The 18,244-nt window shown below is 42.0% G+C and overlaps 1 protein-coding gene across 1 annotated transcript; it reads left to right on the top strand.

The window, feature by feature from the left end:
• The first annotated feature begins 12,283 nt into the window (after positions 1-12,283).
• Positions 12,284-13,983, top strand: nkx2.7 (NK2 transcription factor related 7). The gene is made up of 2 exons (XM_070965247.1): positions 12,284-12,533; positions 13,442-13,983. The coding sequence occupies exons 1-2, from the start codon at positions 12,284-12,286 to the stop codon at positions 13,981-13,983; spliced, it is 792 nt and encodes a 263-aa protein (XP_070821348.1).
• Positions 13,984-18,244: the final 4,261 nt, after the last annotated feature.

Raw genomic sequence — 18,244 nt, 5'->3', positions numbered from 1 at the left:
AATAAGTTTTCAGGGCCTTTAAAAGAGTGGTGTTTCCCAGGGTGCCAGTGCTGCAGCCTAGAAGACAACCATCAGGTTAAAGGTGCAATGTGTAAGAATTTTAATGTTACAAAATTAACTAAAATTATCAACAGAATGTGAAGAAATTGCTGTTTTCTGGCCAGATTCAGTCAGCCAATAGGGCCACTAGCTGCTCAGCTAACTGAGCTAACTAGCTAATGGCAGCTAGTGGGCACAGCCTTATGCCACATTTCCACTAGCGCGGCTCGACTCGACTCGACTCGACTCAACTCGACTCTACCTGGTTGTTTTGTGTTTCCATTAGGGATAGTACCTGGTACCCGATACTATTTTTAGTACCTGCTCTGGCGAGGTTCCAAGCGAGTAGAAGCGATACTATATGTGTGACGTCAACAGCCTGTCGGCCACTGATTGGCCGGAGAGTATCATCACTGGTCTGCGACATCCAACACCGGAAAAACAATCCTGCCCCCTCCATTGTAACGCCGGGCAACCGCAACCGCTGACTTTATTCTTTATTCTCACTCGAGGGAAATGGCTGCTCGTAAATACAACATCGCCTCGATGTCCTCCATTGTTTGTCGGCTCTATTTGCGTCGCATACAAATTGATGTCGTGGCAGTTTCGCGCAGCCGTGGTATGAAGACCCCGCCTACGATGAGGAGGTACTATGAAGCACTCAAGTAGAGGCGAGTCGAGTAGAGCTCGAACTGTGTAATGGAAATGCGCCATATAGATAGCTACAGCAGAGAGTATAGTGAGCAGCAGCTAATCTGGGGATATGCTGCCCCCTATTTGTTTGGAGTGACCCTCGACACTCCTTGGTCAATTCTTACATATTTGGCCTTTAAGGAGACCAAACTGTGTCTCTTTGTCACATCATGACAATGAGGGGAGAAACTGTGCAGAATCCAGCATCTAAGGTGCTGAAGCTTCATACACTTGGTTTATTTTCAGCTAAAGGATTTTTTGCTAAGACTGCACTGGGATTTAGCAACAAACAAGCAGCACAAGTGAGACAGCTGCCAGCGTGCTGTTCTCAGTAGGTAAAAAGCACATGTTAGGTTTTGTATATTAGGAGAAATTGTATCTGTACATCCGAAAGATCTCCGTCCAAAAACCAACATATGGTATCTGGACATTTTTGCAGTTTCATGGCCTTCAGAGATTGAGACAATCATTGAGGATCAGTAGATTAGCACAGAGCCACAGTCTTCATGCTGGTGTTTGTTTCATGTATACCTGGGAGATAGATGGCGGTTTTACTGCCATTATCTTCAATGAGATAATCAATGGCTTGAGTTAGTTTCTGCTTGGGAGTCAATTGCAAATGTTTGTGCACATTAAAAATGCAATATAGAGATTAACATGGAACCAGGGCTGGGTTCAGTTCACCACAAAGCAGTTAAAGCAGTTAAATGTCCTCTTTGGAAACTCAAACCTCGCAAATCTGAAAAACTGCTTTATAACAAAATTACAGAGGATTACTGAGTGAAAAGGTTCTGCTTCCCTGAGTTTGATTGCCATTACAGTTTGTACTTTGACTCCATGAAAGGAACTGAACCCAGTCCTGTTTGGAAAAAAAGTGAATTTATATATTGTCCTGTACTGATGAGAGTGAAGCACAGACCAGAAAAACAGATGTCAGTGTCAATTTAATAGCTATGTTAAGAATTCAAAACTATGCAATAATCTCACATACAAAGGATTCACAGCAACACAGAAATTGACCTTTATTTCATCCAGTGCCAGCTGATGCTGTGTGAATAAAGCAGCAGCATGTATGCTCTCACACTCACAGTGTGACGGCGTTGCTCCTCTGTATTGCTTTCTGTTCCTGTGGTTTTTGTAAACTGGTGTTTCTTTTTGTTTTGTGAATATGATCGTTTCTTTTGTGTCATTTGGTGCGAAAGGGCAGCAGTTCTGAAGGAATCACTTGGGAAGTTAAGAGCTATAGTCACACTGTAATATATCCTAGCTTACTATTTTATGTTAAATATGCACTTTGCATCTTAACCACTATAAAGGGCATTGAAACATTCAGCACATGTGCAATTGAGACATGTTTTATTTACCCAGTGAATGGAAATCAGTTTGAATATTTCGCATCCTGAAGGGTCAGGGCTTCTTCATGTACTATTGATACATATGTCTGTATCTTTGTTGTCCATGGGTAAATCCAAAATCCTACAGCTGCTGCTAAACTGTTACTTCCCTGTATGATGCTGTCCAGATGCCCCTCCACTGTGGCCGCTCTGATCTGTCAACACACAGTGAGCTCAGCATCAGTCCACATTCGCATTTAAGCATCTAAATGTCCATGCGTGTCTTCATGTTTATTTTCTATGAACATTCCTCGTGTCAAACATATTTGGCAAGGGCAAATTGACTGTTTCCTCACCAAGTCAAATGTAGTGGTAATTTCAGAGAATGTACCTGTATACTGAATGTCTGTTTTGACGAGGACACGCCCAAGTTTGGTGACCCATGGAGGCTGTTTGGAAAAGCAAAGAAAAGTTTAAGTCCACATACTTTTTGTTTTTTTAAATTCAAGCATAGGGTGCTTAAGGTGGTACTGGAGCATTATTAAATCGACCCATGGTGACTTTTGTGAAACTGTTTTCTCCTGTCGACACTAGAGACTAAAGACTCCCTCACTTCTGGCACTTCATGGTACTCTTTCCTCTCAAGACTTGAAATAGATTGATAAATGTTGTGCTTAAACAAAATCAAAAAGCTTCAGTGACTAGTAAAGTTTATTTTGTATTCATATATAAGTGACAGTTATTTTACTATCAGATTCAAAAAGTTATCGAGGATTTAAGGAGATTACTGAAGTTCCTGATGCTATGTAACGCATGATTGACCCTTGTGAATCACTTGCACTTTAAAATATACCCATATACATATATACCCATACTGTGTATATGTTTGGGTTTTTCCTCTGTACTGAAAAGTCACGAAAGATACAAATGCATCAATTGTGTGTCTTTTGCTGATCAGAAATAAAATATTTATCATATCTGGCATATGGTATGAAATATGTTTCTTTGCTCTTGTTTCACTTGTTTGGATCTATCGTCACTTGCAGAGTCGTCCTTTAGGTCTCTACGTTGCTCTCCACTAGGTGCACTAAAACATTCAGAAAAGTGCTTTAACTTTGGTTCATCTGGCAGCAAACCCCGAAATGTGTTGTTTGATGGATGAAACTGATGAAAACCGAGTAAAGCTCCCCCCTCGCCCCCTCGTCAGATAAGCTACGAGAAGTGTGTTCTGGCTGTATGGTTCACAGCAATGGCAGCACAAATACAACTCCCTCTAAAAGATGCCTGGAAATATGTTCATGGGTGTCCTCAAAAACCACAAAACACATCAAGATAGAAGAAGCAAACTTCCATGACCTCCCGGATATTTGGGAAAGTGTCAAATGTTGTGTGACCAAGACACAGAGTTTGTTTTCTAAAGCACTTCTGCAGCATTTCCTGGATCACTGATTTCCTTCATCCCCGCCCCTTCCACCAGACCGCAAAGTCTACAATAAATGTGTCACCCATGACACCATGATAATATCCAGGGCCATTAGCATTTCTAATTTCCTCAGCAACATGAAAAATAGAAGCAGGCTCAGTCCTCGGGTTGCATCCAAAACACTTGGCACCAGCTTTTAAAGAGCTGCATCGATCTGTTTTAGCTTCAGCTCTCAGAGCTGTTGTGCAACTCAAGGAAAAGATGGAAATTTTAAATGAAGCAATCAACAGGTTATCCAGCGATATTTGGTGTGTAGGCTCTCGTCAGTCCTCGCAAAGCAACACCAAGCTCAGATCAGCAGGGATTTGGGAGTGACGATAACTTTCCCCCAAGCAGAGTGTAGATTCAGAGCCTGCAGTGCATGCTGGGGTTGAGGTGGAGCTCCCTGTACGTCCAGTGGCTGCAGCGGCGGCAGTAGCAGTGGGGCATAGCTTAGCTTTCAGGTGAGCAGTATGGCTGCAGGCATGGCAATGAAAAAGTAAGCACTGACATATGAAAGCTGCAATTACAATTGATTTCAAACAAGCTATGAATACACAACCAACACATAATTTAACATGATGTGGTGCACTTCTTAGACTTTGACACATCCAATAGATATGGAGCAACATTAGCATTCTCCGTCTTTTTGTCCGCCTCACGAGTGTGGAGTGTGAAGGCTTTTAGCTCCATCTTAGGTCTCCAGCAGCTCCCGAGAAAAAACATCTGCACAGTGTTCACCAGCTAGTCACTAATTTTGCCTGTCTGCAGTTCGGTGCAGGCGAGGCGGTGAGCACTGGGATTCTGGGCCCGGCCAAAATAGTAAAGCTGCTGGCCAGAAAACCAAAACAATGAGCTGAACGAAGCTATAAAGCTCCACAGAGCTGAGGGAGCTGCAGTGCTGCTGATCATTCCCTGTGGGTTCATCACTATGAACGACCCCTTTGACACTACACATAGCTCTCAGCTCTGCTCCCATTTGGTCCCTATATCCTATAGAGTTACAGACTGCACAGTATAGGGACTTCCTTTGTTCTGAAGGTTTATGATTTTCCACTTGGTGACATTAGAGTGGTTTCTTCGTTTCCCTCCTCAGACTGTGACTTTACTTCAGTGTGACTGAGCCTGTGAGCCACATGTGAATTCAAATCTATAATTAAGCTTTCCATAAAGATTTTTTTATGTATCAGTTTCTTTGAGATTCCTTTGGGGGAAAAAAGTTCTGTACAATGTATTGTGTCCCCTGAAACTCACAGTGAATCGAATTCTTTCCAGTGAATGATAAAGTGGCTGCTCTATTAAACAGAAATCATCAGCACATAGCATTGCTATGGTTTACCACATCCCGTCAGTATATGTGACAAATCATGCAGGACCCACAAAGGAGGATGGGGGACATAGAGAGCACCTCCTGATGAAAATGAACTTTCTTAAACTTGAGCACAAACGAGCTGAAACTGCAAAGTGCCTGTTTGGTTGGAGAGCCTGAGGAAAAGAGGGGGCAGAACGCAAGAGGCTCCATGGACGCTAATCTCAGTCAGAGGGAGATATAATTTCATGCCTATTTAGAGAAGAGTCCTGAAGGGCTTTCTCATCAGCCGCTCTCCAGTCTCATGGATAGGTGATGCAGCAGCTCTGCACACAGATTCTATCATCCCCTCTCTTTAAAGAGACATTCACTCTCAACTCATCAATGAATTTAGCACAAGCATGATGGACAGGGCAAAATGCTTTTGAATCTTTCCATATGGTCAGTTTGAAAACGTGTCTCTCGCTCAGGCTTTTTGCCCAGTTACATCAGCAGTTATGTAGTGGGCAACTTTTAAAAGCAGTTGGGATGGAATTACTGCTTTCAACACACAGAAACATCTTGTTGCCAGGAAACATTTGAACAGATTTTTGACCCTGTCTATTCACTTTGTTGCCTGTTGCTTGGACTGCTGCCGAGTGTATCACCGCCCTGACAATCACAACCAGAGTAATAATGAATAATGGCGAAATTAGAATATAATTATGCAGATGCAATTCATACCATCTGCTTGTGTTTTTTTTTAATTCGCTGTTGAGGCTTTTTAAAGCTGGCAGTGGAACCGTGCTCCATTTAAGCCATCAGATGCAACATTATGGTATCTTATGCCTTGAAACAATGCTATGTAAATCTTCTGCACATGCACATCTGTACTATTCATCATCCTGCAATGCTCACAGTGTCACTCGGATATGGGCAATGCATGCGTGCATTTTTAACAAGCACACTGGGGTGCACAGTGTTAAAAGGTTCTCCTCCAACAAACAGTGACCCTGTAGTCAATGATCATTAATGAGCATGGAGCTTCTGCCTACAGGCTGCAGGCAAGCAACAAACCCACTGTTGTTTGTCATTGTTTTAACCTCTTGATCAATTCTGAGGGAGGAAAGCAATGTATCCATAGTGCATGCGTAGTGTCAGCAATTTGATGGGACAAATGAACAATGCAATGTGGTTAGTGCGGTACGGCAATTGCCTCTCCCCTCTCCCAGTGTGTTTTATATTCATTATGTCCTTCTCTTTCCCATGAAACTTGTGGCATATTCATCAGCAGTGTGACAAATTAGATGTGCAGTGAAATCGAGTATGACTGAGAGCAGTGGAAGATTAGATCCACTCCAATCTTACCCAGCAATCACTATCCCTTCATTTCTGTGGGGAAATACCCAAGGACGGGAAAGAAAATTAGATCAAATTTTACTGAAGAAAGCGCTGGAGTGGCAGGGGAAAGAGATGAAACAGAGCATTTTCATTTCTGCCAAAGCATCTCTAGATTTGTCCTGGAATCAAATGCAATGCAGTTTTTGGTTCTGGATATGCTGAATTCATTAAAGATAAACAATTACTGCACAGTGGGAAATATAGGAACATAGATAAATGGTAAGTAATAGCTTTACTGCATTTTGTCACCATCCATTTTCTTTGAATTTGCTAAAACGATGCTATATGTGCACCCAACATCGGCCTGAGCCAATCACATTGATGGAGCCAATTGAGCATCATGTTCAGTTGCTTCACTCGTGCAGCTGAAATGCTCTTGAATGCTCTCAAATGTTGCTTTCTCTTGCAGCACCTGACTATTTTAACAGCTCTCCAACTGAACGCTGAACATGTGAAAAGATGGGCAGGTTTCGCTGATATGGATGAAGTCGTGTTGCACACAGTGTTGAGCAGAGATCATTGATGACCTAACCTTTCTACAAAACATGGAGGGAATACTAAGACTTATGGGAACCTTATTAGAACCTTGCGTGTAGGATCCAAGAGAAAGTATCAAGGAAAAGACAACTGAAGATGATATATGTATGTATGTACTTGCTTTTGTATTAGTCTGAAAAGAAGCTCCCAATCTTAAAGAGACAATGAATTGGAATCAAATTTACAGTCACATCAGTGTGTCCTATCAATTGTGAACTGAACATATAGAGTGCAAATTCAGCAGCCCTCTGCAGAACATAGAATAACATTAAATGAATGATATTCTCTCACTTATTGATCATCAAGCATGGATAAATTTATCCTTTCATTGAAGCCTTTGGAATTCGTACAGTGTGGCAGAGACATCTAGTGGCTGAAACTGGTTACACCAATTTCTTTCCTCCTACAGGACGCACAGCCTCAGCTTAACATTTGTAATTCCATAAGAAATAATAAATCTGTGAGCACGCCACGCTGTGATGCAGCAGTCCGTCATATCAAATTTAAATGGTTACTTCAAATTTTTCGTTGTTATTGCTGTTCTCTTTGACTCCATCTGTTGCATATCCTCATCCATAATTACAACAACTACTCAAGACTTGTCGTATTTATGGATGAATGGCATATATGTTGAAACACGAGTGAGGTGACAATGGTTTAGATAAGATGTCACTGTGATCTGAAACACTGGAACAATCCGGCTGTAATTATGCCGAAACAAAGAAAACGAAGTACGTGTTTCCACAGGTGTCCAGAGTTAAAGCAAATCATCTTTCAGGGTTGATGAATTAAGAAGTGTAGAATTACAGACAAAACATGTTTACCTACACCATGGCTGACTGTTAACCCTTCAACAAGCAGAAATACAAATGATGAAAGTGAGAATTTAAATCCGCCGTAGTGCTGAAGAGCAGAGGATGATACACAGACAGGCTGCATCCACATTTATCTGTTTGTTTGACAGCTGGTGCAGGTGATTTGGCAAAATGACGAAGACAACATATTCTTATTCTTATTCTAGGTCCTCTCTTACAACTTACTGCCTCAGTTAGCATCCCTCATCTTCAGAGTTGATGTATAAACCACAAAGTACGCCTGGAGAATATAATAAAATGCTCCCATATCTCATGACTACTGAAATGTCAGTGTCACACAACATCTTGATGCGTGTCTTCAGTTGCATGTTGAACCATAGGAAGGCTGGTTTCAGTTTCACTCAGAGCAAGACAACTCTATCTCCTCTTTCAGCTGCTATCAGCCTCCTATTTTGCTGCATGATGAATTAGGGGTATTTTGTGGTAAACTGTACTTAGCTAGCTTCTTATGTTACAGTGAGAGGACAAATGGTGGAATCAATAGGAAAGGCTTTGATTTGAAGGCACAGGAGTCACGGAAACCCAAAAAGAGCATTGCTTGGAGCCCTCAGAGAACACTGCTGCGGTGATTAAGTAATTTACCCATCAAACTGGACACCCTGAGATCCCCAAAGTGTCAAGCAATTCACATTTGAGTTTTTCTCCCCGCCTCTGCTTTTTGAAGTTCAGGTTTCATGTGTGCTTGTTTCAGGATTATCACAGTTGAGAGTTTAAGTACTGCATTGTTTAACCATTATTAAAGACAAAACTGAGAGAGCACGTCTATGGAGCAGCTAAAGCAGCATCACCAGTGGACGAAGAAGACCACTTATAACAATCCACAAAATGCAAATGCATTCTTCTATTTCAATGTAAGTCTTTCCTAAACAAGTGAAAAATTGAGTTTCAAGAATGATGAGCCATAGCTGAAAATAAGCCGACCATACCCATCAACACATGGGTAAAAACACTGAATATCCATGCTTTAGTATTTTATATCTCACATCAGGAAAGAAGTCATTATTTGTTACCCAAATGGTTATTTAATTGTGTAACTATTGAAATGGGTTAAACCATTACGCTTACAGTGGGTCTTTAACCTCATTATGAGGGAACTTCAACTTCATTACAGGTTATTTATAACACCTGAATAACACCAGTTATATCATTCAAAGTGACATTTTGCACAAAAAGCAACTTAATGCAGATAAATCTAAATCAGATTTCCACCCACAAAACTCTCATAAGGGAAAAACGTGAATGTGTTTCCCGAGGGCAACTTTCATTTTTTACCCCTGTGTTACTGAAGAAGATATTATATTGAGTTGGTGACACTTCATAGTAATGTTTACGACTTAAGTTAAGCAATGCATAACTAATGAATGACTCATAAAGATTAATTGATTAATCAATGCAGAATGAATCACAAATTTATGTTGCTCACTAGTAAGAAATGACACCATGAGTTCATGTGATCACAGTAGTTAAGACTTAATGGATCTGTTCATGCCGTGGTTCTCAAGCTGGGGTGGGGGCCCCTCTGGGGGGGCAGAGTGCCACCACAGTGGGGGCAAAAATGGCCAGGGATAAAATAGGAGTGAAACTAAGTTGAATGAATATGATTTATGCTTGCTGTATCTATCATGTTGACCTTTATTCCACCAAAATTCAACTTGGATCCTTTGGTGTTATGATTTGCCACATTTCCAACAAAAGTACACAGAACTTTTGGTCCCGTAAACTACTTTTCATGGAACTCAAAGGTTCCTTCAGCCCATTGTTGTTTTCACTGTTGTCTAAAAACCCGAGAATATTTGGCAAATTTATCCACTGATGTATAGAAATGTGACGGCTGTTTTAATACCATCATGACGACACATATGTATCATCACTGGTCCATCTGTCGCATGCTTTCTTCTGTAACTCCAAGCTGACATGTTGAAGGACAATACAAACAAAAATAAACTGGTTTGTGGCTGCAGATTTTCAAAACCGGTGCCTACAACTAAATGCTGCAAGCACTCAACCAATCAGGAATGTTCAATGCACTTGGTGTTACTTGTTCTCTCACTCGTTTCACTGAACGCCACCAAGTTGTTCAGTCAGCCTGCATTCATCAGCAGGAGTTTAGAGTTAGGGATATGATGACGTCAGCACCTTTCTTGAGGTTGATTGTTAAAAAGATTGTGTTGCAGCAGAGAAGTTTGTTCTTCTTTATCGTTTCCATGAGTCTCCTCAAGTCTGACGGCCTTGAGATTCATCACTGCAGGGATTTTGAGGGTCAGCTGTGAAACTTAATGAAGTCAGCGTTCATTGTTGTCGAGGAGGTTGTGAAAAGATACCAAACCAAAGAACCGAACCACGTCTTTAACTGCTAGATGTGAAATTTATGGCTGCAGAGGTTTGAAGCAACAGGCAGCAGAGGTCAGCATCTGGACGAGAAGCTGAGGTGTCACCTGGGAGTCCCTGCAGGTCAGGTACTGCTGCTGCTTCTGCTGCTGCTGCTGCTGCTGTTGCTGCTGCTGCTGCTGCTGTGGACAGGTGGAGACCAGCAGCTCACACAGTTTACAGGGATTGCTGTTTTCTACCACTAAAGCAGCTGTTGCTGTGATGATAGCAGGAGCTGCCATCAGCTGCTCAACAGTTACTACTGCTGTTTTATTGACTCACTTCTCTCTCCAGACCTGCCACGGTTTTTAAGCCGATAACCAGAACAGCCGATGTTTCTGCCAGTGGTACAGGCAGGCACCAGTACTGGGTTTGCCATGGCAGGAGCAGGTGTGTTCCATGTTTCAAGCCTTGCACTAGCAGGGATATCGGCTGTTTCCACCATGGCCCAAACAGTAATTTGGACTGTGGTTGCCATGGCCAGAGCAGATTTTGTCACTGTTCTCTGATTTCGACATGAGCCAAGCAGCAGCAGCAGCCGCAGTAATTAATAAGCTTCACACCAGCTGTGGTCAGACTGGTCAGCTGCTTGGTTTTTCACTTGTGTATCAGTTACTTTTTCCTCTTCCTTCAATTATTAATAGAAAACAGTCAAGCAGTTATTTTGACAAGCTGCCAGCATCACCAACCCTAGTTGGACTGCTCTGACTACTCACTGCTGTCATCGCCTTTTTTTTTTTGTTTGTTTTGCGGCTTGCATTATTTGACTGATTTCTACAGGATGCATGAACTGGGTTTACTGGTGTCAATGAAACCACAGGTGCAGTTTCAACAGCATCTGAGCATGGACAGTAGCAGTGATGTTGATCTTTTTTCAGACACCAAACTTAATGACAGAGCAGTGACAACAATGGTTCACTCATGCAGGTGTTTGGCTTCTACTCGAATCTGTGTGGATGTAAACCATCTGTGGGAGATGGAAACTAAACAGGTTGCAGTGGTGCAGTGAGCGAGCAGATGGTACTTAAAACTAACCAGCAGAGCTTTGAGATTGAGTCTTCAAGTCTTGTGTTTTTGTTGGAGTTTTAGAAGAAGAAGAAGAAGAAGAAGAAGAAGAAGAAGAAGAAGAAGAAGAAGATTATTTTTACTGCACATACAATCAGTACTTTATTACTGGAGTTAAGTAAAAACAATAAGTCACTGAGTTATACACATGCACATATATAGTTAGTTAGCATTCATTCATTAATTATCCATTAAGTTGTTAACTAATCACCTCAATTTATAGTGATTTCTAAGTAATGAGAAACAGGATTCATGCATGTGTGGAATAAGCTTGTGTTTTGCAGCCTTGTCATAAAGTTTTACCATTCATGCCATCTGTTATTACTCCAGCTGTCCCAAAATGAAGGACCTATCAACCATCTCAATCACTGCTCAGAGCTATGAGTGGCCTCCATCTATCTCCCTGTGTCCTGCAGTGGGACAGCCCGTGTCTGTCCTTGTTCCTGTCTGCGTGGACGCGCGCCTCGGCCTCAGTCAAGCATCGCAGGCTGGCGCCGCCGCCTCTCCACTTCCACAACATCAGGTATAATGTTACTGTTTGTTGTGGCCTGAGAACACTAATAACGCGGCAGGAAAACAATGTTGATGGTAAGGCTGTTCAACATCACCTAAGATCACTCAACCCCCGAGGACCTGCGTGCTGATTAAGCGGCTTTACTTGGCTGACCAGACGCGTGGTTTTGGGTATGTGCTGAATGAATGAGCCGCGTTTAAAACAGGTTCATTAATCAGGCAGAATTTCACTTTTTTCAACCACAAACTTTTTTTTCTGCTGGCAGAATGTTGCATGAAATAGTGGAAAAGGAGTAAAATTTAATTGAACATTTCTTTCATGATTACTTGAAAATGAAACAAATCATTATTCTTTTCCAAAAGTTTACAACTCATAGTTTTGTAGGAGGCCACGGTGCAATTAAAAACTCACGCCAGTCTTATTTCTTATTGAACCCTCTTAATTAGAGACGCAGTGAGCAGGGTGGCTGTGATGTGAGGTGTTCCTGTGTAAGGTGAGAAGAAAAGGAGTTGTGCGCGCAGGCTGGGTGTTGGCCAGTGTGCTGGAGAGGGGTGACAGACAGATCTCGCTCTTCGGCTGGACTCTTGACTGATTTAAATCTCCACAGGCCTTCAGTCATCAGTCAGTGAAGAGGGACGTCCGGCAGCATCACCAGCGACTCGAGAACAGCGCGTAAAACGGATCCAAATCATTTACAGCCAACCCAAAATGTTGGGGATGCATCCCAGTTCCGCCACCACGACGCCCTTTTCAGTGAAGGATATTTTGAAGCTTGAGCACCACTTTGAAAATGACTTCTTGATGACCGATCAAGTTGTTCCGATGCGTTATCAGGACGCGGACGGTGCGTCCCGGAGCAGGCGCATTTATGAGTGCCAGCCTGAGCCGTGCGTCTCTGGGATGCAGGAGAAGCTGGATGCTCATAACTCAGCAGCAGAAGAGGAGATGAATGAACACGGTGAGATGATGCAAACGCGATCAACAGTCAGCTCCAGGTGTGCCCAGTCTGCTGATGGTTGGCTAGGTTTAGGCCGTCCTTGGGCGCGCGACAGCAAGGATAGAACATGGTCCACCACGACCTGCCACACGTGCCTTTTATCCTAAAATCTCTGCATTAGAAAACTAAAAGAAAAAATATTAGGAAGAATTACTCATCAATAAGTATAAAGGCACGAGGAAGAAGATGTATTTGTAATGTTTTACCCCCCAAAGATCCAAAAGTGATCAGCTAACTGCAGTGGTCAACATTTATTATTATTATTCAGTCAATTATTACAATCTTTGTATACAATCAGGCGCACACAGAAAAGTTTTCACTGGTCTTTTATTAACTACAATATGAATTTAACGTGTGGCAAATAACTACAAACTGTAATCTGTTTTGATTTTAGTGAAGTTTTGAATTATGTCGTCTTTAAAACTTGATATTATTAAAGTTCATTTCCAACTCAGACAATGTTATTCAATGCGTATTTGTTGTTTTTTAATTGACTTAATTTTACTTTTTTCAAGTAAGTGGAAGAAGTAAAAGTGTGGTGTGTTTCCTTCCAATTTTAAACCAAAAATATATGAATATGATACAGCAGACCTGATGATATGTAAAAAAAAAAAAAAAAATTCAAATAATTTTAACTTTGCTCGAGAAAATTCTGGAGTAGAAACACATGACATGTTGCAGATTTCTAAGTTTATTTTAGAAAATAAGGTGTTATTTAAAGTTCTACGTTATTTCATAAGTAGATTTTAAATGTATATAATGCTAATAATGATAGTTTTTGGAAGCCAAATCGCTTACAGATTGAAACTTCAGTAACTGAGTTTTAGAAAGTTTGCATTTATCTAACTGTTTTCTCTTCTGGTGTGCAGAGATAAGCGGTCTCGACAGTTCACCTGACTGTGACAAAAACTCAAAAAGCAGACCCAGGCAGCGCAGGAAGCCCCGGGTCCTCTTCTCTCAGTCCCAGGTGTCGGAGCTGGAGAGGCGCTTCAGACAGCAGCGCTACCTGTCCGCCCCGGAGAGGGACCACCTGGCCCACATCCTCAAACTCACCTCCACACAGGTCAAAATCTGGTTTCAGAACAGGAGGTACAAATGCAAGCGCCAAAGGCAGGACAAGTCTCTGGAGCTGGCGGGGTATCCGCCTGCACCGCGGAGGGTGGCGGTGCCGGTGCTGGTGCGGGACGGGAAGCTGTGCGGCGCAGGCTCGCATTCATCATCTTATAATGTGACTCTGGGACATTATAACCCCGTGTTTGGATATGCAAACAGCAGCGTGTATGGCTGCAGCTACCACAGTGTGTCTCCTCCAGCCGGCAGTAACCAGCTGGTTGAGCTGACAGGGAACAGCGAGGGGCCCTTCAACCACGGACACTTCCAGGCGTCATTACAGGGAGTCAGAGGCTGGTGATTAAAGAAATACAAATAATCTGTATAGTAAAATGTCAAGATTTTTTTTTTATTATTGTATATATGCTTTGGATCTGTTTCTGTTTCCTTTTGTTGGAAAAATCAAATTAAAAATCATCTGATTGCATAACAGACACTGAAGAGTAAATTCTTTACAAGCCATTTGGATTTTTCTTTGAATATTTCACCCTTTAAATAGTTACGAATTCTGAATTTAAGATGTAAAAAGTTTATGTCCTTCAAACTAATCGACAAAACACGTTAAATTAGATTACATCCTGTGGCTATTTTCTTTCTGTGACGGTAATTCTACTTTAATTTCTGTAATGCGTCAAGGGAGACACTTTTACAAGCACTAACGTTAAAAAAAAAACTTTTAAATGGTATTAAAGTATAAGCTCTCAAACAACATCAATTTTGACAAAACGTCTCGATCCATCACTCCCAGTACAAATGCGTAATGTCCCTCTTAGCAGCCCATTAAAACCAGCACACCTGAGTAGAAACCTTTGGTAACTGGTTCTAGAGCTGTCCTCCGTGCAGTTTATCAAAGAGAGCCATCAAAAAGCTAATGGATGAAGTGACATCTGACCTGACGGGGCTGCTCTATCAAACTGAGCTCATTATTGTCCCATTCACAAATCCGCTGATAAGGCTGGAGAGCTCGTCCCGTCCCGCAGCTTTGCTTGGTAAACAAACCCGCAGACAGAGTGGCTCTTTAACTTTTTCAAACTTTCAATCAAACGGGAAGCAGTTCCTGTCTGACCTGTCACTCCCCTCAGAGAGGACTGAAGTCACCTGCAGAGCAAATGTTTCTCAGTTTCATGTCATTCTGTGCTGTTGGGTGGTTGTTAAATGTATAATCCAGCACCTGAAACGTATCTATTATATGGCAACTTATAAAAAAAATGGGGATAAAAGTTTATAAAACAAGGTTTTAAAAAAAGTACGAATTCTAACAATCCTGGGGGTGCACGTGCACGTGCTCCACATTCACAAACTAAATGAGTGAATGAGCAAAAACTGAGTGTTTGTCCCTTTTTAATGGACGCTGAGGAGAAACACCTCCGGCAGCAGAGAGGAGCTGTAGGAGCATCTCTGCGCAGATAAGGACGAGGCTGCAGACAGAGAGGAGACCAGAGACACTTCAAGAGATCAGATAATGTCCCCGTGTGTGTGTGTGTGTGTGTGTGTGTGTGTGTGTGTGTGTGTGTGTGTGTGTGTGTGTGTGTGTGTGTGTGTGTGCGTGCGCGTGCGCGTGGAGGTTATGTTAATGGTGGGCGTGTTGTGCAAAGTGGCTTTAATGCTGTTTATTCATGAAGAAAGAAATACCTTAAACTGATAACATACAATTTAAAACACACAAATATAAAAATAACTAAATAAATAAATTGAAGAGAAAAAAAAACTAATTTAAAAACTTTTACAAACTAAAATCTGGAGACACGAGAAAATATCAGGTTGTATTTTTATGGAATTTTAACCTAACCGAATTCTAACCCTAACGTAAAAGTGTCTGCACATAATACAAATAAAAAGCCCCCTCCCCTCCACACATTAACCAATGAGTACAAACAGGAACTGAGGAGAAGCTGCCATAACTAAAATACTTACTTACAAAGGCAAATAAATAAAATTCAACTTTGCTTTTAAAAATCTATAATTTCTCAGCTGGCTTCGACGAGGACCACAGTAATAAAAGATTGCCTCACTGAGGGTTTTTGGTTGTTAGAGATTACTAGAAGACCACTACCAGACCTGAGGGTTGTAGAGGGTCCATAGACCAAAAGTCAGTCTGATAAATACGTCATGTTGAACTAAGACCATTAAGAGTTTTAGAAACATGTGAGAGGGTTTTAAAAGCAGTTCCGAAGCAGACAGGCAGCCACAGAAGTGAAATCGGTATAATGTTTTGTTAAAGCGGGATTTTGAGCAGACAGGGGGCAAGGTTAAAATGGGAATTTATTGAGTGGATAATGACAGGAAAGGGGAGAAGGGAGATGTGGATTTGAGTCCAGCAAGCCTGGGGGTCGAGGCTCGTGGACAGATGATCAACGGCCGTGGACGGAGGTAGGCTGAGTGCAGGTATGTCGGAAACTCGTAGAATAGCAGGTGAGACCCGACGCTCTGAGGTGGACAGCAGCTCAGAGAAACGCTGGAGCGCACAGAGCTCAGGTGTGAGTGCACCGCTGAAGGCACGAGGTGGTGGAGATACAGGTGATGATTGTGGACAAGAAGCTGGGCAGAGACGCTGGAGCTGGACATGAGTGCAGGAGAACCCAGTGAGCACAAAGAAAACACACGAGATCAAGTTCTGGTCATCTACACGAGAGAAACAAAGACTTAAACGTCTACTCGCAGGTAGCGCCGGTAAAGCGACCAACTCTACCACTGCAGCGGAAACAATGTGGACACGAGTCCTCTTCAGTCCACAGTCTTTATGTTGTGCTCGATTATGATGAGTCCCAGCTGTGTTGGAGCCACCTGGAGAACCACGCCCACCTTCTGCCATAAAGGGACACATAGGAAACAAAGCCCTCACCTCTCCACAGTACACAAGGAAACCACATAACATACAGCATGCATATGCTAAAAGAACTACACAAATGTTTCTAGTTCACCTTCATACTTTAACCGAATCCTTATTAAAATCTATTTTAAGTGGGGGAAATGAGCTTGTGTGGAGTTTTATTGTGTGAGTTTTGATACAATTTAATTTGGTCAGATATTATTAAATTACAAACAGAGCAGGCAAGTGAGCTGCTGGAAGTGGGCTGAGAGAGATGTATTAACAGGTAGGTGTGTGTGTGTGTGTGTGTGTGTGTGTGTGTGTGTGTGTGTGTGTGTGTGTGTGTGTGTGTGTGTGTGTGTGTGTGTGTGAGAGAGAGAGAGAGAGAGAGAGAGAGAGAGAGAGAGAGAGAGAGAGAGAGAGAGATGTGATAGAGATACGCATGAATGAAAGCAGGATCCCAAAATAAAGATGCTTGATTACACTGTTGTGATGAGGGTCAGTTTAAATAGAGGATGACGTGATTCTGGCCATCAGTGAAAGGCCCATTATGGTTTACTCAACAACGGTTTTAACTCATGCTGCAGTTACGTCAGACATGTCTCTGACTATGTAATAAAGCCAGCCTGATAATCTGGTGTTTATGAGATGATTCACAAACTCAGGGTCCGCCCTGCAGCAACAGCTAAATCATGTCGCTAGATAAATATTGACGGTGCATAATCAGACTCTCTTCAAACTAATCCTTTAGTGAAATGGCTCATTGTGAGGTTGTTGCTGTAGTCTGAAGTGGCTGCAGGCTTTGTTAGTGTGTGAGGAGTTGATGCGTGGTGCAAAGCTCCCTCTAGTGGAAGGCATTTCATGTGCACATGTGTCACGTGATGAAAAAGTTATGAAGCCAGTGTGACGTCACAAAAATAGGTGCATCCTGTAATTATATGAAACACCAAATATATTAAACCTTAACTAGATTACAGCAATTAATGAAAAATACCCAAGCAACTGTACAGTTATTCCTGCAAGGGGAGAGTGTGAATTAGCATAAATCTCATGTTTTCAGAATGATTAAACCATTTAATATTCACATTCACTCAATGCAACCCAAAAATGAAGTAAACCTCTGCTGACCAGATGAATTTGCACAAACCTTCCATATGCATGAGAGTTTTTTTTTTTTTTTTAGATTAATAGGCTGTTAACAAGGAGATGCACGCTGAACAGGACTGAATGAGAAAACTGGAGGGTTTTTTTTAGCTCAACTTCCCTTTTGAGCAAAAAGTAGTGAAAAGATTTAGAGGGAAGGAAGGAAGATTGATTCTGTCATGATTTGTTTGTCTGCAAACCTCAGACTAAACCGATGACATATCTGTTTTGTCACACAACACGTGGAGTGAAAAACTTGTGCAATATCACAGGCGTAGGCCACAGCATAAGACGACACCGACGATACAAATCTACAGTTACAACAAAGGCTCGCGTCTCGTCATCTCAGACAAAGAAATAGCAGGAAAAGGACAGAAGATTGATGGCACAACAACTTTCGGCGACTCAAAGAAAACATCGTCAGCGCAGAGCAGGGACTGTGGAAGACAAATGTCTCCCCTGGCTGAAAGGTCAGAGGTGCGACTGTGTCACGTCTGATGCAGAACTATGCAGCCAAGTATCTGTTCACTGAATGCTCAGGACACAATAGACAGAGAGGAAATGTCAGTGTTTTCAGCTGAGAGCAATCATGTGGATTGTCTCAGAATAA

This window comes from Chaetodon trifascialis, chromosome 6 (assembly GCF_039877785.1).
Source record: "Chaetodon trifascialis isolate fChaTrf1 chromosome 6, fChaTrf1.hap1, whole genome shotgun sequence".
Classification (NCBI taxonomy): domain Eukaryota; kingdom Metazoa; phylum Chordata; class Actinopteri; order Chaetodontiformes; family Chaetodontidae; genus Chaetodon; species Chaetodon trifascialis.
This window is presented reverse-complemented; position numbering and strand designations above follow the sequence as displayed.